Source organism: Saccostrea cucullata, unplaced genomic scaffold, assembly GCF_032062105.1.
Source record: "Saccostrea cucullata isolate Sc308-1 unplaced genomic scaffold, CSIRO_AGI_Scuc_v1 ctg149, whole genome shotgun sequence".
Classification (NCBI taxonomy): Eukaryota; Metazoa; Mollusca; class Bivalvia; order Ostreida; family Ostreidae; genus Saccostrea; species Saccostrea cuccullata.
This window is the reverse complement of record NW_026933711.1, coordinates 425245-451089: the sequence shown is the minus strand read 5'-3', so window position 1 is coordinate 451089 and position 25845 is coordinate 425245. Positions and strand designations below refer to the sequence as shown.

The 25845-nt window shown below is 33.8% G+C and overlaps 1 protein-coding gene across 3 annotated transcripts in view; it reads right to left on the bottom strand.

Annotated features, from left to right (window-relative positions):
• The window catches only part of LOC134239038 (transient receptor potential-gamma protein-like), a 67112-nt gene that overhangs the window by 31406 nt on the left and 9861 nt on the right, over positions 1 to 25845 (bottom strand). The window contains exon 1 of one of the 3 annotated variants that reach the window (XM_062721184.1): positions 1163 to 1793. The exons of the other annotated variants lie outside the window; for them this stretch is intronic. Coding sequence (XP_062577168.1) covers positions 1163 to 1186 — 24 coding nt within the window. The 5' untranslated portion in view covers positions 1187 to 1793. Of the gene's footprint in view, positions 1 to 1162; positions 1794 to 25845 lie in introns of those variants that run through there. 3 annotated transcript variants of the gene reach the window in all.

Here is a 25845-nt window from a genome sequence, read left to right as displayed (position 1 = left end):
GGGAATTGCAGTTCACTATGTACAACATATCCAAGGTATATCTGAGATATCAATAAGATATACTCTTTACATTAAAAGTTTTCCAGTATTTAATTTAGCATTCATTTATTCCAAACTCTAAATCTCGAAGGACTTATGATGACTAAGAGAACTTCTGTAACATATCCAAATTCTAAAATGTAAATAGTTTTAGCCTGAGAATAAAAAGGGGAAACAAGCTAGAAATGAATTGCATGAGACTTGATCGACACTCCAAACTATCAATAACAGGTGCTTGAGGATGGGACCCTGCCCCTCCCTACCCCTTGTTCAATACCCTAGGAGTCCTTAAGTTAATCACTCTCAGTAGTTTACAGAAAGCAAAACTTCAACTTGACATGTAACCTTGACCTTAAGTGAAGCTTTATTTTTGACCTTTCACCTTTCCCAAACATAAAGTTAACCCTTTCATAATTCTTTACTTAGATTAAACAATTACTGGTATAATCAGAATTGTAGACAGAAACCAAACATTTACACCTAAAACAGACACACCACCAAAATCAAAATTTCAGAGCTATTTTAAAGCTATATTATCAATGTGCTTCTCCATAAGCTAGAAGATACAGAAAGATGTTCACCAGATTAATTATTCATTTACAATAATTATTAATGAAGTAAAACTGGTAAAAATTGAACACATGAAAACATATGTAATTACATATTGTACACTAGGTCGAGCTGTATGTTTTAAATTAGTGCAGTCATTTTGTTCAATAGATACTCCAAACTCTTTTACCTATAGACTATGGTAATAATTATATAATAAGCTAAAACAGGCAACAATTACAGTTAATAATTTCTTTAGATCTTTTCACTTTTGATTTTTGAATAAAAATTGCATGAGAAACATGTATGGTTACAAAAGTAGAAAAATTCCAGTGCTCTAACTTCTAAGAAAACTTAAGCTAATGTATTCATTCCACAAAGTGAAAGGAAAATTGATTATTTTTTTAAAATCAAAATCAGTATGTATAAAAGTGACAAAAAATTGAATGTTTTACATTCTGGTATTTCAAGACAGATTATCCATTCATCAATGTCATAACATGATCATGCCTAACACATCCCTGATTTTTGGGCACAGATGGAGGTTTAGGTGAATCCAGAGAGATATATTTACCTTCAGATCATCAGAACTATCCATTGATGTATTTTTGTCAATCAGAAGGTTAATTATCCATATCACGGATAGTGATGAAGGGGGTCAGATGTCACTATACAGCAGCATGAAACTCACATTAGGGTTTGACAGTTCCACACCTGTTGCGGAAAGTTTGCAATCACCGTTTAACTACAACAGCTACTGTAAACAGCCAACTATATGCTCCCAATGGAAATTCATTTAGCGTGTTTTACAAAAGAATGAGCAAATCACCTCATTGATTTGATTTTTCAGCTTTAGTAAAGTGCAAGGACCAGAAATTTATTAAAGCACTAGACAGCATAATTCAGTATTTAGTCCACTTGAATCACATCAAAACCAGTTTCCACTGCAGAACTTCATTAATCTGATCATTCACCAAAAGCTTGGATCGTCCCCAGGGACTAAAGATTATTATAAATTTTATGAATCCTATACTATTTTCCTTTCAGATTCCTGCTTCTGATTTTGGGCTGGTCACATCAAAAGGGATCTGGATGAAATTTTCAAACACTTTCAAAAGTACATCAAAGCGATGCAACTAATCTAAACAAAAATTGAGCTACTTGCACTTTCACTGATGTGGTATTGGGTAAATATCCTAGATAACACAAAAGCCATCAAACTAACTGCTGCTGAAATGTCACATTAAATGATAAAAGTGCCTTTATTTAGTGAGAGTAATTTTGTCCTGAATTAATAATATGTGGTAGATTCCAATACGTCATAAAATCTTTGACTGTATCATTGTATTCAAAATACTCCTGTCGACATAGTACTGTATTGCCCTCCCACCTGTGGGAGACGTGTATTGGACTCTGTTGACAATAATTTAAGTGAAATACCTAGTCCAGCTGCTGACACTAGTGTACATGATGTAGATGTCTGTTAATGGACACTGCATTCCACTTAACACTCCCTTGAAATGTGTTTGACCTGTGACCCCACATCACCTGATTTATCTCCCTTACTTAATGGTTTCCCAAACTCAGCAGTGCACCAATTTGCAACAAAAACAAAGCTCTGTATGATGGAGATAAAGCTTGTGTAAACATCCCCACAGATACAGTTACAGTAACTGATTATTACAGTCATTAATTCATTTGCTATCAATAACCCAGACACAATCCTCAGGGGGATCTACAAGGACAATAGCAGCATCCCTGATTTTCTCCCTGCTATCAATAGCTTTATATATCACTGATTTTTCCAATATATTCTCTGACTATTTGGCTCTTTATTTAACTCTCAGCTGTCAAGGTGAATGAAAATGACATGTGTCTCTGACTAATCTTTTGATGATACATTGTAATATGATACAAATATTCTATGGTTATAATCTGTATCTATATATAAAAAAATATCCCATCCAAACTGTAATGATCAATCTATCAATCTATTCTGTACTGATTTTTTAATCAAACAAATTAATGACATTAGAAAATAATTAGTTAGTTACAGAAAAGATTCAATAAATTAAACAATCTTTGCATGTTGCAATTTTTATTTAATGTTGACCAGAATATAATGAATTAAAGAAATACGTATTTTTTAAAATGTGAAGTTTTTATAAGTAAACTGTTTTGGTAAAAACATCATTCACAATTTTTTTTCTCAAGGTTTTATTATATTTACATCTGCATTTTAACACTTCACAGTGGAATGGGTGTGTATGCCAGAGTAACCAAAAAATCAAAATTAAGTTGTAAAATTTTGCCCCCTATGTAATCAAACTGTCAAACTTAATAACTTTTACAAAAAAAATAAAAACTGAAAAAATAAAAATCTTAAAATACAATAAGTAAATATACACCTCAATCAAAACCATTATCTGCTGCTGGTTCGAGTATTCCAACACGTACATGAGACGACGTACCTTCGGTCAATAACTTAATCTCTCTCTACCACTGGAATCTCAAAAAGGCTAAGCTGACCAACGTATCAAAAACAGCCTGGATATTTTGTTGCTGATTTTAATTACCTTTTGTTTGATTCTCCATATTTCTTGGGCTTCAGAAGAACTGATGCAGTCACATCCCCTCTGGCTATACTTCCAAGTAATCTTGCATATTAATGCCTGCTAGTCCCTCAATAAAAACGATGCACCAGTACACAACGTTTAATTACGTGTATTCACCAATCCTTTTAGTCTTGAACAAGTTCACGTGAGGGTTTTCAGGTAATTAACTATGTAAAAGTTCAAAAACCTTTATTGATCATTTCAAACTGATTGCTTAAGACACAAACTTTTGTAATTCTATGATTCTAACGACTACAGCAAGATTACTGTTACTGCATAGGCCATCTTCATCATTAACCTTGCATAAAACACAGGTACTTTAATCCAAAATGTCAACATTTTATTTTTTTAAGGTTATTCCTTTGACATTTGAAACAGCCTTTGATAAAAGATTTGCTACTTTATCCCACTGTGTCTATCCCTCTTGAAATTAAGGATAACTTAAGGTAATGTTCAATGACAAATCCAGTAAAATTCAAGTCATTTTCAATTTTCTCTCAACAACACAATAAGGCCTTCTGTATCCTACCCCAGATCCAACTGTAGAATGTGTGATAATCTGGAGAAAGGTAATCAGGGAAGTTGTGGGAACCATTTCCTTATAATTCCCACTGGACAGTTGTTGGTGAGACAGATCTGTTATCTTATAAAGTGTCAGTAAAGCTCTGAGAGCACATCATGGGCCACTTAAACTCCTTCTTTGGAAATATTAACCTCTCTGTGAAATCTTCAATACCTTGTCCCTTCATCTGAACTATTATGAAAAAAACCTATTACATTTACAATTTCTACCCAGTAGCATCTTTGAAGAATCTGACAAGTTCCATCAAAAGTTCAGAGAACACATTATTGAGAAACTGCCTTTACCAAGACAGTTAATCAATATTGAATCTTATAACTACAATAATTGCCTCAAAATGCACTTATCTTAATGAAAACCAGTACTAGAAATTGTATAAACATTACCCATTTTAAAATCTCAGTCCATGCTTTTAGAGGTTTTATACCTCCCACAAGATCTTTGGTTTCAAATAAAGTCAGCAAACATGTGTTATTCCTTCTTGCTTGTAAAATGACTTCAACATTTTACGCAATTGTTTGCATTAATTATCACAAAAACATTTGCCTTAATGACATTAAAAATAACAAGGGCATCACAAAGCAGAGCATCCCCTTGCAAGACAGCATTCAACACTGATCTGGAAACAAATTATACCTTTATTTTGTTTCACACAAGAACAAACTAAAACACACTAACACACACAAATGTGGTACTACATCCCCTCCATCTTTCAACAACCTACTATGCCAAGTTCTCCCTAATTCTTTTTCTGGATCTTCAGCATTAAAAAAAACATTTCCTAAAGCACTAGAGATCAGAGGAAAAAACCATGAGTGGTTGACACACAAACAGACAAATAATTGAAGGTGGACTTAGAAATCATCAAATAACACAGAATGATATCATCTTTAAACTCTCTTCACTCTGTTTTATCACTTTTTGTGTGGAGTTTATGTGAGGAGTTTATTCAGAACAATTATCCAGATAATGGTCCATTGTGTCTCCTTTATTAGTTTAGTGGTCATCTGTATATTATAAATAACTCCTACTCTTATAATATAGTACCCTGTAACTGTTTCCTCCTTTTTTCAGTACACTTGATTCACAACTCTGTGGAGATCAAAGATGTCATGTACTGATACTGTATCTATTTTTTATTCGTGAGAACTTTATTTTTGTGTAATTATACACCAAACAGTGTCCTAGCTTGTGAAAATTTCATTCTCTGACACATATATAGTATTCCTAAAGATTTAATATATAGAGAAATAACCACAATTTGGGAAAAAAAAATTTTTCGCTTATATTGAAAAGCCAACGACTATCTCACAAAAATAAATTGTCGAAATTTTAATAGTGATCTACAGTAAAATTCTGAACCAAATTTCACCCATATAAACTTCTGAGTGCACTCAGTTCATGGCACCCTCAGTAGATACTTAATTAAAACATATGTTACCCCACACTTCATCAGTCATCATGGATACTAATGAATAGAGAACAGTCAATGGTATTAATTGTATGGTTTACATGCTAGGCTGAAGTTGTTTGATCAGCACCACATATATGAACATTTCACGCCTCTAAATAATGAAGTTCTCAATGATAAATCATAACACAAAACCTGACCTTTATCTGCTGATTTGAAATAGAAATCGCTTCTTCTTACTCATTTTTTTGTTTTCAAGATGTCATACAATCTTTTTTTTTTTTTTAAATCTTTCGAGGATATAAATTTTACCTTCACGTCATCATCATTTGCTTATCAAATTTAATTCTTATTTTTAATGTAGAAAGTTTTTTTCTTCAAAAAATTTACCATTAATTCTTCACCATAAATTTTATGTATCGTTTTTGCATTTGCTACGTACATCACTGAGTTTAACTTTTAGGAGTGTTCTTTGCATTAATGGTGCATACTACCTTAAGTGAATTAAAGCACAGAGAAAAACAGTAAAAAAATAAAAGATAAAAGATAAGTTCATCTTTTCCCTTACATTAATGGAATATTTAAAAAAAAAAAATTTTATCCTCATCATTTCAAAGTTAATAGAAAATTCAGTGAAAAAGAAACATTGCAAAACATCTAGAAAAAAAAGTAGAAAACATGCTATGCATTATAAAAATAAAAAAAAAACCTTTAAGAATAAAAAACACAAATGTAGAGGCTTCGTCAAGAGTTGTATCTTATTTCCTGTTTTTTTTGCGGACAAATTAAGTTTGACTACAGGTTAAGTAGGGACACTAGGACTGAATCAATACTCAACATATGTCACAGCTCTCCACATAGAATACAAGTTACAAGCAAAAGTGTACGCTAGTTCAAAAAAATCACACAGCCGGATCAATAGTTTAGAATCGCCCTCCATCCATATTGTGTAATTGTATTTATTGATAGAATTGATATATAAAATACAGTGCTTACGTACATTTGTGAGCAGTTAAAACAAATTCGTAGAAGAAAAAAAAATCATTAGAACACATTGCAAACTGTATATCAACGATTATCGGCTCAACTCCAATATAAGGATAAAGTAGTACTTTGACTGAAACAATATAAACATATTCATACATCACTGTATATTGTAGTAATATAGTAAATATTTTTTCATTCCAAACATGGATTTACTGTCGACCAGGGACAGGTCGACGGTTGACAGTTGACACTTCCCTTGTATTCTAGTGTCGACTGGGGACAGGTCGACAGTTGACAGTTGACACTTCCCTTGCATTCTAGTGTCGACTGGGGACAGGTCGACAGTTGACAGTTGACACTTCCCTTGCATTCTAGTGTCGACCGGGGACAGGTCGACGGTTGACAGTTGACACTTTCCTTGTGTTCTAGTGTAACCGGGGACATCAATTTTTGCATTTGTTCTACTGTCGACCATCCATTCCCTTGCATTCTAGTGTCGACCGGGGACAGGTTGACGGTTGACATTTGACACTTCGCATTTGTTCTACTGTCGACCAGGTACAGGTCGACAGTTGACAGTTGACACTTTTCAAATTTTCTGTCGACTGAGGACAGGTCGACGGTTGACAGTTGACACTTCCCTTGTGTTTTAGTGTCGACCGAGGACAGGTCGACAGTTGACAGTTGACACTTTGCATATGTTCTACTGTCGACCAGAGACAGGTAGACGGTTGACAGTTGACACTTTTCGTATTATCTACTGTCGACCAGAGACAGGTAGACGGTTGAGAGTTGACACTTTTTGTATTATCTACTGTCGACCGGGGAGAGGTCGACGGTTGACAGTTGACACTTTCCTTGTGTTCTTGTGTCGGTTGGGGACAGGTCGACCGTTGACAGTTGACACTTTCCTTGTGTTCTTGTGTCGGTTGGGGACAGGTCGACGGTTGACAGTTGACACTTCTCTTATATTCTAGTGTCGACCAGGGAGAGGTCGACACTTTGTATATGTTCTACTGTCGACTGGTGACAATAAACCTAATCACAGATGTTAATGCTAGACTAACCCTAATCACAGCTATCAATGCGAAACTAACCCTAATCAGAGGTATTAATGCGAAACTAACCCTAATCACAGGTATTAATGTGAGACTAACTCTTATCACAGCTATTAATGCGAAACTAACCCTAATCACAGCTATTAATGCCAGACTAACTCTAATCACATTAATAAATGCCAGACTAACCCTAATCACAGCTATTTAATATGCAAAACTAACCCTAATCACAGCTATTTATCACAGTTCTGAATGCGAGACTAACCAACTGTCAACCGTCCCCGGTCGACAGTAGAGATGGTTAAATGTCAACTGTCCCCTTTCGACAGTAGAAATGGTTAAATGTCAACTGTCAACTGTCCCCGGTCGACAGTAGAAATGGTTAACTGTCAACTGTCCCCGGTTGACAGTAGACACATTCATAGAAATGGTTAAATGTCAACTGTCAACTGTCCCCGAATACTTTTATATAAATACAAGCTTCCGCATAGGGACTACATACCCTTATATTGGAGTTGACCCCGATTATCATTCTAAGCGTGAATTCTCTACTCTTGTTCTCTACTGGCCGTGACAGAAGCATTGAGGACCTTACTGATATAAGTCCTAACCTTTTAACACTTAGTTTACAATTAGCTGTATCATGGAGGATATTCATGGTTAAAATCAATTTAAGTCAATCCATTCTATATTTTTGGCATGTTATAACAGATGTATTGCTGATCCCAGAAATATCCAAGGTTATGGTGCCGTAATCTCAGTGACATGAAGATGAAAAGAAAAAAGTCAAAAAAATTATATACAGCATGAACTGGATTCTAAGAAACCACCAAGAATATTCCAAACTAACTAATACCATATAATTACATAAGGATGTGACCTAAAACATATACTGTATACAGGGTTATTTTCGCCCCGCTTTATTTTCGCCCTTTCACACTTGCAAACAGTTTTGACCTGTCTTAAATTCGCCCAATCACAGTTTTGTTTAAGAAAATATACTATATTCTTCTGGGGCGAAAATAAAACGGGAGCGAATATCTCCCTGTACATACAGTATTGGAAAGTTTCTCAAAATTGTGTGCCAGATATTTTAGTGGGATAATTTGGCTATATATACAAATTGTACAAACATAAGTAGGTCTATATGAAATGATCAAGGAGACAGAACACATTCATCTAAGGAATCCTAAATACATTAGTTGAAAATTAAAACGTCAATGAATTAGAAATAAATACAGTATAATTCAAAATGGTTTTTTTCCTATTCCCATTAAAGAAAAGTCAATTTTTTTATAATCTACAGAAACAAGCTATATAGTACTGTTTAAATTTTTGGCAGATTTCTTTGCTTGAAGATCTGACATACAGAAAGAACTGAAAACCAGAAGAGAGTTTTCAAGATTTTTACAGTTATTTTCTTTGTAATAAACTAATCTATAGAACAGCTAAACATACTGACAACATTTTGACATTGATAGAAGCTCTGCAAGAAAGAGCCATTCTATTTTAGATTTCTGTCATTGCATATACATTTAAAGAAACTTGTTCCATATGATTTATATTTACAAGCTAAAATTATAGAAGGAAACTTTGACAGTTTGAGTGAATATGGTATTGTTATAATTTTAATGAACAACAGTATAAACTGTGGTAAACTGTGGTAGCCAAAATCTTATTAATGTACAAACAAAGGAAATGTCAAATATTTTTTTTTATAAGTTGTGGTTGATGTATAAAGTTTACCTAGAAATATTTATAAAAATTGTGGAAAAGGGTATTTTTTCTTTTGGTCCTATTGTTTTTGAAGCAACTAAGATGCCAGTTCTAGTATTTTATATGCAATTGTAATTGTTTTATTTGCAATACAGTGCACAGTGTCAAGAAAACTGATATCTATAATAATAGCTTTGTCATGTCAAAGTGATTCGGAAGTCATGACCACTTATTCTTCACGTAACTTAAGCTTCCATATCTCAAATCCTCTGATATATCTCAAAGTTTTTTCTCGGTCCCTTTAAGTTCAAAATACAAAGTTTGACTGTATTTGGCATGTGACACTTCAATAAAACAATTTATTTACTTAATGGTTCCATCACAATTGTATAGAGCCAAAAAAGAAGAAAACTACAAGTCTAGAATACAAGAGAAATTGATTTTAATACCGTTACATGTGTCTGATAATGGTGGATTCCTTTTTTGTGCTTGTGTGATACAATCATTAAAATATTTCTCGATGTGTTTGAAGTTACATTTTTTCACAGTGTTTGAAATTACATTGTTCACAGTTTATATATTCTATAAAGGATCAAGATTCCATGAAGAATTTACACCTTTGTTAGAATGACTAGAAGATTACAGGCCACAAGAGGAGCTAGGATGTTAAAACACGTGATTAATCATGTGCTGATGGATCAAAGACCCGATAAATGTTTTAGTTTTTGGGAACTCTTTAATGACTTCTTCTCCCAGGTGTAAAATAATGGTAAAAATTATGAGGAATCAAGTCCTCCTTTGAACAAGTGATGCACTCCACTTTCAAAAATAAAATAATTAAAATTAAATAATTCAGATCAGCAAAAAAAATATTTACATATTAAGAACAAAAACACATCTAAACTGAAATGTCCAACTCATAAAGGTTCCATTTAGCATAATTTTTTAAAATGTATAATTCTATTTTTAAAAAAAAAATAATCTGGATGAAAAGATATTTTTTAATTTCTTTGATAAAATGTATTCTTCAAACAATGCCATTGCTTTTTTTTTTGATTAGTTGTAAATGGCATCTGTGTTTCCTACCTGTATTTAAAAGAAAAAATCCTATAATTCCCAACACTGTCCTAATACATTCTCCCAGGATTCAATTTGTCAACCTCTTTCTGCAAATCCAATTGATTCCAGAACAGCTGTGATTGCAGATCAAAAAAACACTAGCTTTTTTTTCTCCATTATATTCAGAATCCAACATGAGCCAAAAAAAAAGAATGCACAGTAAGGCAAGTTGATCAAAGGCTCATTTAGTCTAGACATGATAACAGACGTCAATCAAATCTACTCATTTCATTCTAACAACTGCATCCAATCAATTTTAATTTTCCACATTTGAATTTAGAATTTTTCAATGGGTTTCAAATTGGATCAAACTGACTATAAACGCAACAGAGAAATTTTCCATATCAGATGATGTTCTGGTATGTTTAGCTACAACATTGATGAAGATATTTAAAACCCAGATAGCAGATTGTTCATTAAATCCAATCAATAACCCCCTTCATTAAGGAGCCCGGGACACACTATAGATGATACCTGTCGTTATTGATGTCTACGGCTCTGTGGTATTCTCGCGGGAGTGGGGGAACCAGTTAACTCAACTCTCAGGTGTGCGTCAGATTCAAACGCCCGCCCATTAGTAACACCTTATGTTCTGGCATTCGCTCATTTACGTTAAGCATAATGAATTAGACCATATTCACATTATCGCCATGGTGTTTTATTATCAAAATGATATTATATGCTTTAAAAAAATCAATTGGAGATAACATTTTTAGTGAAAGAATTACTTTTTCTATGAAGCCAGATGCCTATAACTAAATACCAGCTCCTTAATGTGTTAATGCAGAGATCAGGAATAACTCCATCAAATAAGCATTTGTGACATATGATGGACAAATTGTGTACATTTATATATACACATTCACTTGTACAGACATATGGATTAATTCCAAAATATTTCATAGTATTTTATTTTTTTTCAATAATTCAACTTTAAATCAGTGTATCATATTCAAGACAAATCAAACTAGATATCATTGAGATGGTGGCCATCTCAAAGGGCCCCAAATTTCAGCAATGAACATAAAAATGTAAGGTAGCTGAAAAGGGTTTTGACCTTGACCCTTGACCTAGAAACTTTGTTCAAGATCACTGCACATCCTTTGACAGTGGCACTCTGTGAGTGAAGTTTGAGCCACATTGGACCAAGGGGAGAGAAGATTTGCTCCGGACAAGGATTTTTTAATACAATTCTGTTGTGACCTTAACCTCTGACCTAGAAACATGGTCACTGCACACCCTTTACCCAAAGACACTTTGTTGGTGAAGTATGAACCAGATTGGGCCAAGGAGAGTGAAGATAATTGTTCCAGACAAGAGATCTCAGATGGACAGACAGCTAGACGGACGGACGGACAGACTGATCACTATAGGGTACCGCAGAGAAAGGCCCTAATAAATATGAGTTCTATTTAATTTGTATTATAAAGCAAATTAATCCATCATATATTATTATTTTAATCCTACAGTAATTTTTCTGAAACATGCACATTATTTCACATTAAACCCTAGACATCTTCAGTCTACACGGCTGTGTATGTTCTCCATTAGATCAATTACTGTGACAATGCTTTCAATGGCATCATGATATGACACAATTCCCTGCAATAAAAGTCTTGCTTCTTGATTATATAGATTCTGAAGATACATTAATGGTAATCTGTCCACCCCCATTAATCTTAATGTATGTCTGTTTGTTCAGGAACACATCAGGTTCTGTCTCAATAAATAACCAACAAAAAAATTGAAACACTTATTTATAACAATAAATCTTTAAAAGATTTTCAACAGTGAAATACTGTAATTCATTCATTTCATGAAAGTGATATTCCTTCAAAATTCAAAAGAAATGTTGAACTGTCATTCTGTCCCATTTACCAAGTTTTCATTCAAGTTATATTAAAATCAGAACTGTAGGAGGGATAGGGTTTTGAAAAATTGTTGACAGAGAGACAGACGATGGACACCTAATACTATCACATAAGCTCTCCTGGTCTCTGACCAATAGAGCTGATAATAATTTTAAAACTTATTTATAAGAATGACTATTATTATTCCTATGTACCTGCTATCTCAATGTCTGTCTGTCTGTTTGTATACATCTTTCTGTTTAGGCACACTGCAGATATGCTGCTTCAATTTTGAATATGAGAACAATTTTTTATGCAACAAGGTACAAATTTGTTAATTTTTTACCTTAAGTAATTTATGAAGTTATTTTCATCCTGTGTATACAGTGTACTGTTGTATTTTTGCTAAACAAGCTACTTCCTTCCTGTATTAACTCATACTTATAAAACTCAGTATTCATTTCATGCTTAACTTTTGCTGCGTGATTATGAATTTGAACTAGAAAATAAATTTCTATATCTCACAAAATTTGTCATCTTTATAATTCATCAAAGTTCATTTTTATAAAATGATATATTTCTTTTATAATTCAAACTTTAAAAAATCTCTATTACATTTTTTTTTTAAAATGCCTCCACCATAGCATGAGTTCATGATGGTCTTTGCATATGTCCTTACAGCATTGCGGTAATATCCACTTGTCTGCAGGCACCCATATTTCAGTCTCAGTTTAGAAATTTTAGGCATTGTCCATATTAATGTTGTATGTTACCAGTACTTCTGGCATTCATGAAATTGTATCCACAAAGATGTGATTTATAATCGATCCATAAGCTTATCTAATGACATGAAATAGACATATATATTTAAGGAATCACTGTCTAGTTTTGAGAGTGCCACATCAACAATAGTGGGAAACATGGGATAATTTGCATAACATATATATGTTTCCCACTATTGTTGATGTCCCTGGCAATCTCAAAACTAGACAGTGATTCCTTATATTTCCATTTCATTGTGAAATAAAATTGTAGACTTAGACATTACAAATGTAGACTAATAAATTTAAAGTACACGAGGACTTCCATGCCAATTTCAATAGTCCTCGCACACTGAAGTCAAACACAAATGCAGCCGCACAAGATTTACATGCATATTTGGCCTCCTTAGCGTCAGACACAGAGACAGATGCGCACGACATTTGCATGCGTATTAGACCTCCTTAGCTGCTGACCTATCGACCTGCCTAATTTACATGCCGGCAGAATTATCAAGAATAAACTCCTCCAACTTTCAAAGAGTTATCACAGAGAAAAAAATTAGAAATGGAAATATTGACCAATTATTGCAAGTTAAACTTAGAAGAGCATCCAGGTCCAGTGATGTATGCATGAAGTTACATGACAATTTATACTGAACTTTATAGTATATACTTGTTTATAATATACTTATAAATAATTGTGCCAAGGAAAATTCTTCATCATAAAAGGGCTTAGTTAAACAGAGGCTACATTGTGCTATATAGCTCAAAATAAATGATCTGAAAAAGCTTAATGATTCCCGACCTCAAGACATACTTTATATACACCAGTATAGTGTGCTACTAGAGCAGGCATGCAGGTTTTAAAATGCAACAAGATGTGTTTGTGAAACACTGATGCCCCTGTATGACAACATAGCCAAGATTAAACTTTTCTTTAATGCAAATTTAATATATTGGTACCAAAAGTAGGGTATTTTCACTGGAAACAAAATTGTGAAATATGAAAGTAGGCCACAAAAATACATATGTAAAGTAATTGGAAGCCCTAGCCCTAACCCTTCAAAAGTTATGGCCAAGGTTAAATATTTTAAAAAGTAGGTCAAACTCCAAGGTCAAGGTCAAAGGGTCAGAGGTCTTGCTATGAAATGAAAGGTCTTGTCACAAGGATTAAATATGTAAATTATGAAAGCACTAGCCCTAACCCTTAAAAGTTATGGTCAAGTTTTGGTTTTTAAAAGTACAGTCAATTCTCGATAAACCGCCACCTTTTGTAATTCAGAAATCATGGCGGTATAACGAATTTGGCGATGAATTAAATTTTCCATCATTTAGGAAACAAGAAGTAGAGTTACCGTTCTAAACAATACCATTCGCATTTCTATTCGTATTATTACATGTACATGTATATAAAATTATACATACTCCTTAATTTGAGAATACTTCAAGTAATTTTTTATGTACAGTTTAGCTAAAAACAAAATGTGCAGTTATTAAATAAAGACAAGTATATGTGTGTGCATGTAAATCTGCAGTGTGATATTGAAACAAAAAACATGCTAGGTCGATCGTCGTAAGATATTGCCGATAGTACGTAAAATGAATTCTTGAATAAATTCATTGTTAATGGCATCATTGTTAATGAAACGTCTAGAATTTATACCATATATTAATTTTTAAAGCAAATTTTTGTTTTATTTAAAGCAGAGATCATTAAAATAATATCGTTATCGGCGTGCTTTAACAACGACAGCTTTCAAGGCAAAGTCGTGACTAAATGATTTTTATTTCATACAAAACAATTTTTTTATATAATAGTTCATGTTAAAATTATTGTTTATTTAATTCTTAATTAATTATTTAATTGCATGTACCTTGTCTGGCTTCGCTTGCTTAACAACAGGGATAGCATCAACCAATTAGCCGCGCTTCACTGACCACATGCACCTGTGGCGGTATATCGAGATAATTGACACTTAAAAATGGACGTTTGTTGTCAAAACAGGGTGGCGGATGGCGGTATGCGAATTTGGCGTTATAAAGAGAATTTTATATAGAAGGAAAAATGTTCTTGGGAAATCATGGTGGTATTGCGAAAATGGCGATGAATCCAATGGCGATAATTCGAGAATTGACTGTACTGTAAATCAAATTTTATTTGCAAGAACTTTATTTTAGCGTAATTACGCGAGACGGTATGCTCGCGAAAATTTCATTCTCGTGTATAATAGAATTCCTTATGATTATATAGAGCAATGACCACAATTCGTGAAAATTTTGTCTTGCTAATAAAGAGTCAATGATTATCTCGCGAAAATAAGGTGTCACGAAAATTAAGTGATCTACAGTAGGTCAAACTCCAAGATCAAGATCAAAGGGTCAAGGTTCTTGGTATCCAATGAAGGGTCTTCTCACAAGGATTACATATATGTGAAGTATGAGATCACTAGCCCTTAGCATTCAAAAGTTATGGCCAAGGTTAAAGTTTTTCCATAAGTAAAAAAATCTCCAAGGTCAAGGAAATTGGTATCCAATAAAAGGTCTTGCCACAAAGAATGCATATTTAAAGTTTGGAAGCCCTAGCCCTAACCGTTCAGAAGTTATAGCGAAGATTAAACATTTTAAAAATACATGTAGGTCAAACTCCAAGGTAAAGGTCAAAGGACTTGCTATGAAATGAAAGGTCTTGTCACAAGGATGAAATATGTAAAGTATGAAAGCACTAGCCCTTGTCCTTTAAATGTTATGGTCAAGGTTTGGTTTTTAAAAGTAGGTCAAACTCCAAGGGCAAGGTCAAATCGAAGTTCTTGGTATCCAATGAAGGGTCTTCTCACAAAGATTACATATGTGAAGTATGAAAGCCCTATCCCTTACTGTTCAAAAGTTATGGCCAAGGTCAAAGTTTTTTCATAAGTACTGAAATTTCCAAGGTCAAGGTCAAAAGGTCAAGATTGTTTGTATCCAATGAAAAGTCTTTCCACAAAGAATACATACGTGAAGTATTAATGTCCTGATATCTAATGTTCAAAAGAAATGGCCAAAGTAAAAGTTTGGAATTTTTGTGTAAAAGTGGGTCAAACTTCAAGGTCAAGGTCAAAAGGTCAAATTTGGTGGTACCCAAAGGAAGGTCTTGTCACAAGGAATATACATGTGAAAGATGAAAGTCATAGCTCCACCAAATCAAAAGTTATGGGTAAGGTTCAAGTTTTTGTGGACAGAGAGACAAACAGAGAGACAGCTAAAAAGACGTACAAACACTATATACCCCTGAAACTTCAATAACGTAATGAAATTTACATAAAAAAAAACTGTTTCAACTTTGAGGTCAAGGTCATGAGGTCAACATCAAGAGTGTATTCAGAGAGGTCTTGAAACAAGTAAAGCCCTATCATCTCTCTTTCAAAAGATGTCAGCAATGATAAGGGCAAACTTCAAGGTCATGGGGTAAAATTGATTGATTGATTGATTGATTGTATATTGTTTAACATCCCTCTCAAGAATTTTTCACTCATATAGAGACGTCACCGTATGCCGGTGAAGGGCTTCAAATTTTGACCTTTACTCGGCACTCAGGGCCATTGAGCAGTGAGGGATCTTTATCGTGCCAATGCCTGCCGCTGACACGGGGCCTCGGTTTTTAAGGTCTCATCCGAAGGACCGCAACTTTTACTTCAAAGTGCCGAGCGCATGGCGAAGGAACAGTTGCTACCCATTTTTTATCGACTTACGTCAGTCGCGGCCGAGATTCGAACTCACGACCTCCCAATCACGGAGCGAGTGCTCTACCGACTGAGCTACCGTGAACAGTAAAATTGAATGATCTGACAATGAATAGCTACAAAATTTTAAACCAAAATTAAAGAATAGCCAAACAATTTCAAAAATACTAATATATTATCTACATCAACTATACTCTTGGTATGTGTGTGTGAGGGTAAGGGGTGTGTGCAGGTGCAGATCCAGGTATTGAAGTTAGAGAGGGGCACCAAAAGTAGGTGGGGGTCTGGGGGCCACCTTAAGGCCCCCAGTGGGTCCAGGGGGCAAAGCCCCCAGAAGCTCCTGGATTCTAGAGATATTGTAGGGTAAAAATGAGGTCTACAGAGTAAACATTTTTACATTTTCTCTACAAAACTATGATTTACGCTAACTTTGACAATTTTAGGGGACGCACGCTGAGTGTGTGTGGGGATGTGTGTGAATGGGCAGATCTGTCCTTAAGAATTGAAAAAAAAGTTTGGTTAGTACCTGGTAACCTGAGACAATCATAAAAAATTTAAGTGCTCTGTTCAACAGTTCAACCCTGATGACTATTGATTGAACCTTCTGCTTTTACTCTGTTATCACTACCCTGAGAGAGTGTGGAGTGTTAAACACTTGTCAGTCGGAATCTATTACTGACAAAAAATAGGGCTTTTATTAACACAAGTTAATGCCGAGTACTAATCATTCTGAGGCTGGGAGCTCAAGGAACATCCTCAGTTTATAGGGCCAGCCCCGATACCAGACCGAATCGATTTAATTAACGACTGTCAAACTCAAGTGCAAAGATTTTAAAACGTGCTCATTTCATGAGAAAAGTGTATTTTTCTAATTAAAAAAATGTTTGAATATTGTAAAAAGATCATTGACCTAACAGTTAAAACCACTAACTGTCAAGAATCATTTCTGAGACATTTGGATCGAGATCGATATGCTGTCGAAAAATCTCTTCACTTAAGAGGAAGTTCTCTCTCATTCATAGAAAATTAGGAGAAAGACAACTGGTCATCAGTAGCTGTATATCTAAATATTTATAAGAAAATTACCTCAAGTTTGACTTTTGATTTTTGTTGATATAAATTGTGTGTGGTCTATCTTTCCACAGGAAATGAGAAAACAAGACCCATGGCCATCGTCTCTCACCTAAATACTTCAGAAAAGGAGAGCAAATATCCTTTCAGAAAGTTTAAGGCCCATGGACATATTGTTCACCTGATTTTATCTTCTTCAACAGATTTTTTTCTATTACTGTAAACGTGGTTATATTGACGAGTTAAAAAATTGATGATTTTTTTGTTAACGAAAATTGACGAGTGTTAATTTTGACGAAATATTTAATCAAGAGTTATGTATCTTTGAATTCACGGGGATACAAAGGCAGCGTCGGAATCACTAAAATTTAGTTTTTGTACTGACTTAATCTACAGTTTGTAAGACTGTACAAACTATCTAACTGTGTAAGATTTGATTAAATAAATTGCCTTGTAATTTGTTTTCATTATAAGCGGTCAATTGCCTGAGGTGACAAACTAGGTCAAGCTCGGCGTGATAATTACGCATGCAGTATTTAATACACTAGTTTAGATTCAATGGTTCTAAAAATGATTATATATCATTGTGTTTTCATAACTAATTACAAAAGAAATTAACAGTAACTTTGATCTAGGTTTAATAGGGGAAACCCAAGAAAATTAAGCGGTAATGTTGTACAATGGTCAATGTCTGTTGTGAGGCTATACATATGATGTGAAGTTTGACGAGTGTAAATTTTGACGAGAAAAGAAAAATCGTCAATGTAGTCAAAATTAGCACACCGTCAATATTTCCACGTTTACAGTATTCATTCCTATGCAAAACATTAATTCGCTATTGTGACCCCACCTTAACCTCAGGTGATATGAATTCATAGATGTGACCCTACTCTACCCCTCAGGGTCATAATGTGATCAAACTTCAATCTAAACAACCCTAAGATACTTCTACATCAATGTGACTAATACATGCATGCATGGCTCTGCTGTTCTGGAGAAATTTTTTTAAGAAAGAATTTTAAACTATATATGGGTATCCACATGTTAACTCTTATAGTGCATTGTGGCTCCACCCTACCCCAAGGGTCAGGATTTGAATAATTTTCAAACTACACTACCTAAGAATGCTACCATATCAATATGGCTAAACATGGCTTTTGCTGTTCTTAATTAAGAATAAGATTTTTGAAAATGTTTTCTTATAATTATTCCTCTGTAAAACTTGAAGATACCACCAAATTTTCATTATTTCCTAACTTTCTACCTAGCTTTAAAGAAATTGATGCCCTTCCTTTAAATAAACTTGAATCCACTTTACAGAGGAAGGCTTTGTGGCAAGTTTCATCTAAATTGGTCTAGTGGTTATGGAAAAGAAGAACTACAGACAAAAACACAATTGAAGAAATATCATCAGAAAAGCTCACTTGAAAGACCTTGTTTGAAAAAATCTTTGAAACTTTGCAAAATACAAATTTGAAAACAAGAAGCCCATGGGCCATGTCACTCACCTGAGTTACTTTAGCCATGCTCTTCTTAACCAGACCCCCCCCCCCTTGTAATACCTATTGTGACCCCGCTCTACCCCAGGGGGTCATGATTTAGACAAATCAGAATCTATACTACTCCAGCATGCTTCAGTATAAACTTTCAGCTTTTCTGGCCCAGTGCTTTTGGAGAAGAAGATTTTTGAAGATTTTCCCTATATATATTTCAATGTAAAACTTGGATTCCCTATTGCTGCCCCACTCTACCCCCGGGGGTCATGATTTGAACAATTTAGAATTTACACAATCCCAGCATGCTTCAATATAAGTTTCAGCTTTTCTGGCCCAGTGGTTCTTGAGAGGAATATATTTTTGAAGATTTTCCCTATATATTTCAATGTAAAACTTGGATTCCTTATTGCGGCCCCACCCTACCCCCAGGAGTCATGATTTGAACAATTTAGAATCTACATGCACTTTCCCAGGATGCCTCCAGCTTCAGCTTTTCTGGTCCACTGGCCCAGTAGTTCTTTAGATTTTTTAATGACCACACCCTATTTTTGTTTTCTTAATTGGGTACTTGACCCTTCATTTTTATAATTTAAACTCTCATACATCCAAGGATGCTTTGTATCAAGTTTGGTTAAAACTGTGATTCTTGAGAGGAAGTTGAAAATGTAAAAAGTTACAGATGGACAACAGGTGATCAGAAAAGCTCACTTGAGATTTCAGCTCAGGTGCGCTAAAAAGAGGCCAAAGTAGATGTAAAGGTCAAGGATAAAAATGTTGATGAAAATGAATTGTTCTCATCAAATATATAAACATATGCTTCAATAAAAATCTGAAAAATTTCATTGAATTGTAGCTAATCACATTTTTGAAGCCAGAGAGAGAGAGGGAAAAAATTTGATGCTTAAAGTGACTATACGAGTCAAAATCATGGTTTCTTTTCAGATACCTGTATCATACATAGAAAGAATTATGAAAATTATTAGTATATAGCTAAGATTTGACAATTAAATTGCAAGAAAAGACTGCACAATATAAGTGCCGGAAAAACACACGTTAACGTTCTACCGTTTTGTTGTTTTCGTGTATGTCAAGATCACACCACTCTTATTTTTGGCTCAACTTGTAAACAACATTCAACCGGAGCATGCAAAGGTGAGAAATATGCTCTAACAACTTTTTAAAAAGATTGCATCAAATTTTTTGGTCTATTTACATTCATTCTATGTTCTTGAGATCATGGTAACTATGGAAACTTATTCAACTTTTCTGCACATGCATCAGTTGGGAGGAAGAAGTATTAAGCAATATTTTCGGTATGGGGCATACTGAAATTATTTTTACTTTTATTTTTCTACTTAAAAAAAGAATTTTTAGGTTCTGAAACCTGTAATTTTCTGATATCTAATACCTTTAGGAATTGAATAAAATTTACTTGGGTCATGCAAAAATTCTACATTTGTCAATTTTTCCTTTGTGCGTCACAGTGTCTCTTTAAGTGAATTGCTCTCATCAATATGTATAAGCATATAGTATTGTAAGTATCTTAAATTTCATTTAATAAATTAACTGAGGTTAAGGTCAAAAAGCAAGGTCAAGGTCCAACAATGTTGCTACAAATAAATAAGTTGAAAGGAAAGGAAAAAAATATTGATACCTTAGAACAAATTTCATCAATATGTTTGGGCATACAAAGTCTGGTAAAAATTTTGTATATTTCTTTGAAATTGAGATATTTGCTTTTATAAGAAAAGTGATGTCAAGGTCAAATGAAAGGTCGGGGTAAATAAATATCAATGCAGTTGAATAGCTTTTATTAATATATATCAGCATATGAAATTTGATAAAGATATCTTATAGTTTCCTTGAAACTTAGCAAAGCATATTCAAAGTTAGAAAAGTGAGGTCAAGGCAGGAAAAAAGGGTCAAGGTCAGTATAAACTGCAATGACATTCACATCACCTACATGTACAATGTTTAAAGAAAAGATAGTCCAGTTATAAAGTGTCTGTATTAACAGTTTTAAGTATTCAGATTTGTTAATATCTGCAAAAATTTGGCTTTATATAAGGCAATCTTTTCTGCAACATTTCAAATAACAAAGACCTAGTTCTTGCCAAGATCTGATGATGCAACTGAATTACTTTATTTGCCCCTAGTATTCTAACTTGACCTACTGGCATCAAAGAAAAGGTGACATATATGGATTCCCAAATGGTTAATCTTCTATTTGTAGCCAAACTTCAATTTACAAAACCAATTTCAAACAAATCTCTACTTATATAGGCAATTGTTGTTTAGGGAAGTATAGCAATTATTGTCATCAGGCAAAAAACACATCAGCTTCACAATCCGTATCAGATAGAAACAAAAGAATCAAATGCAGACATAATGGGAATTGTTAACTGTAGGATTTTAGCTCAACTGGACTGAATCTTTCAGCCCTCCATCTTATTGTCATACTAACATAACATCTCGGGCAAAGAGCAAAATTAAAAAAAATGAGTGGGTTAAAAAATTCAATTCCAGATTTTAAAAATTGATTGAATAAAAAAAATTTGATTATGTCTCATTTCCCATAAAAACACTGTGACATTTTTTCGATAAAATTTTAGAAACAGATTTTTAGCCAATAAAAATCTCTGTGCAGGATTAGCGCATGCTGTTTCATGGTTGAGTTCCACATAATACCTATATAATTTCAAATTCTACATTTATTTAAGTAAACTTGAAAAAGAAGCTTGATCAAATGCCATGTCATATTTCCTTTCTCAGAGGAACTGGATTTATATAATTGAAGCTAGGACAATGTCATTCAATCCTCATCACTATGCAAGAAGAAATCAGAAATTGATTTCTTTGGAATAATGTTCTTTAAAGATGCATAAAATCCAGCAATGTGTAGTTCTATTTATGCTAACTGAAATAACTTCTCTTCTAGTTGCCAGTGCAGCACAGTGGTTAGACTGTTTACTCTAACACTGTGGAGAAAGGAGATTTCTTATGTTGGGGGTTCAAATCCCACTAGGGAGATAGAGACTGATCCTTCAGAAAAAAAGGTCTCATACAGCAGTTTGTGCAGGCATAAGAAATATCTCTCACTGCTCATAGGCCTTAAGAGCTAAATACAGGTCAAAATTCTCCATTGGACTAAAAATTCTTGAATACTGTAAATCACTAAATTTTCGCGACACCTTATTTTTGCGAGATAAACATTGACTATTTATTAGAGAGACATAATTTTCACGAATTGTTATTTCTTTATCTAATCTTAAGGAATACTATTACACATGAGAATGAAATTTTTGCGAGCTCACTGTCGCATGTAATTATGCGAAAATAAAGTTCTTGTGAATAAAAAGCAATTAACACTAAACAAACAAATCAACACTTCTACTTTGAATTGATATTGGTAAAAAAAGTAAACTAATGAAAAGTTTCTCAAGGTATGACGTTTCCTCCAAAAAAAATTCAACACGAATACCGGTAATGGCAAAAAAAAAAAAAAACAAGATAAGAAATTTTTTTTAAAATCCTTAACTTAACCTAATCTTTTCAAATCCGTAGACTCATCTTAATTTGGATGATCTTATAAGTAAGGGATTTTACTTAGATCGAGTTATTACACCTACTAAGGTATCTTTGTAAGCTGTCTAAAGAAAGCTTTGTGGCCCATGGACCTCTTATTTTCTAAATCTATGAGAAACACATTAAAAAAAATCTTAGACTTCTGGTAAAACAATTTCTTAATGTCTAGCAGGCACATTCTGTTTTTGCAAAAGCTGAAAAATAAATTCTTCCATTAATGGTCCCCGAGAGAGAAGGACTGCAATGTAGAGAGGACAATCAATCCCATACTCATTACAGGACAGCGTTTGATTTTTGCTTTAATCCTGCAATAAATTTGCTATTAGGACAAGCTATAAACTACACTTGAGATTAAGGTATTTAGCATTGACATTTCAATCAACCTAAACTGTGTTTTGTACAACATTCAAAAAAAATTAGAACAAGAGGCCCATGGGCCACATCGCTCACATGAGCACATGGGCTAGTTAAAAAACACAAATCAGCTTAGTATTGAAAAGTGTACTTGTTGGGAGAGGGGGGATTTGAATTTTTTATTACTTGAGAATGTCACTATGTCAATAAAGCAAACATGTATAATTTCACCATACTTGAGAAGAAGAGTTTTAAAGATTTTTCCTATATATTTCTATGTAAAGATTTGATTACCCATCATGGTCACACCTTACCCCAGGGGTCATGATATGAACAAACTTGAATTAACTCTAACTCGGGATGTTTCCATACCAATATCACCAGTCATAACTTTGTCGATCTTGAGAAAAAGATTTTAAAAAGATTTTTCCTATGTTTTCCTATGTAAAACTTTGATTAGTCATTGTGGCCACTCCCTAACCTCGGGGGTCATGTTTTGATCAAACTTGAATACACTACCTGAGGATGCTTTCACATTATTTTCATTTTTACTGGTCCAATGGTTTTTAAGAAAGACTTTTAAAGATTTTTCCTATAAATTCATATGTATAACTTTGATCAGCCATTGTGGCCCCGCCCTACCCCTGGGGGTCATGATTTGAACAAACTTGAATCTACACTACCTGAGGATGCTTCCACACAAGTTTCATCTTTCCTGGCCTAGTGGTTCTAGAGAAGAAGATTTTTAAAAGATGCCATTAATTTTTCATTAATTCATAATTATCTCCCCTTGCAGGTGGGCTTGGCCCTTCATTTGAATGAACTTAAATCCCCTTTACCCAAGGATATTTTGTGGAAAGTTTGATTGAAATTGGCCCAGTGGTTCTTGAGAAGATGAAAATGTGAAAAGTTTATGATGACTTGAACCTTCGGCTCAGGTGAGCTAAAAATTTAGGCCATGGGACAACAATGCTCACCTTAGTCACTTTCATAATTTCGTACAGGTCATATTCTCGGTATTTACACAGCTATTCCATAAACATATCCCTGGTCCCTCGTCTGGAAAATGTCCAGTGTCCAGTATCTAAAGCAAGTCTGGTAAAGTGCATCCATATACAGGGTGTTTCATAATATATGTTACATTTTGAATCTCCAATTTGACAGACAAAAGAAAAATATACAGATAAGTCTTTTTATCAAATTGATGCACATATCCATAAGATTCATAATGTACAATTACCAACTAAAATATTAAACACTGAACATAATCTTAAACATTAATGAAAATTAGCGAAATTTCCAAGTTGCGCTATTTTTGCTATGTTGAATTTCACAACGTCAAAAGTTCACATTACATGTTATAAATGATCTCCATTTATTCAACAACAAATGACGTTGTTTCTTGAAATTTGTATAAAACCTTGTCACATTTTTGCTTAGACACTCCTCATTTGAAGGTTCGTGTATTTTCTAAGCTCATTCAATATCTGTGGTCTAGGATTGAAGACCCTTTCCTTAAGAACCCCTCAGAAAAGAGCCCAAAAATTGAGATTGTCAAATGAAGAGGTCAAACTCTTTCCTTGCATTAATTATTGATAATTTGTATACTGATTACTTCATATCATATTTGAAAGTTCATTATATGCTGAAAATGCTGATATTGCCAGAATAAATTTCTGAAAATATCTATCAGACACTTTTCTCAGAAGTTTGCTACACTAAGAGTCTCGACTTCACCAATAACATCTCCGCTTCTTAATGACTTCTGGCTTTCTGAAATACTGTGTCATTTATCGCATACTGTCCGTCCCTGTCCTTTGACCTTGTTACTACCCTTCTGATAAGCATCCTAGAAAGCTTCTATTTTATTTTGGAAAATTTATTTCATGAACTAGTAAATGAATAGAATGAATATTAGCAACATAATCTGAAAATAAAAACAGCTTTACAATTCTTACAATTCAGCACTGAGTGGATTAGTCAAGTCCATCTCGAGAAATATCCAAATTATGACATCAACATTTATAGCACATTTAATCATTTCAAGACCATGATTTCCTTGACTTTTTCACATGGAACAAAAATGTAGGTTTCAATGTTTAAAATGATATAAAGTTTGTAATAGAAGTATAATAGGTAAGAAAAATAATTAGATCCCAAAATGTAACATATATTATGAAACACCCTGTATATACATCATCCATGTAACTTTGATCCAAGAAGGGCTTATACGAGGGTTGATCCAAAAGTAATGTCACAACTTTGATAAAATTGCTATAAATCGACGTAAAGCAACAAAATTATACATGATGGAAGCGTTAATTATTTCAAATCAGACCTGAAAAATTCAAAGGAATATGATGTATAATTTTCAAAATATCGGATTTTAATCAATGCACGTTTATGGTAGTCGCCGCACCTAAATATAACGTCATATGACGGATACACACCGTCATACTTTTAAGCGTTTCCCCTTCGTTTCATTAAACGATATTTATTATTCGCAAACACTTTCACCAATTTCACTTTCTTTAAGAATTCTTGGTACTATTATACACTCACTCTTTTCATAATTAAGCCCTCTGTCAAATTTTGTTGAACAATAGCATAAGACAAATTTAAAAATTCACAAGTCACTCTATACGTCTGTCACTTTTGACAACGTCAGACACCATTGAACGTGTCCGTCCGATCTCCTATCTTTCGGTCTTCTTGTCCTCTACAAATCATTCAGTGACCAATCACCCGCCCAAAATTGCTGAAACCATCTATTAAGTCGCTCTTATTTACAATCTTTATTCTGTAAGTCTGACTGAATAACGAAAATGTTGCTAGTGATGATTCCCATATTTTGAAGCAAAAATGCATTACAACTCGTCGAGCCTTTTTTCCCCCCAATTTCGACAATCCCTTTGTTCAATTCAACAGAGTGAAA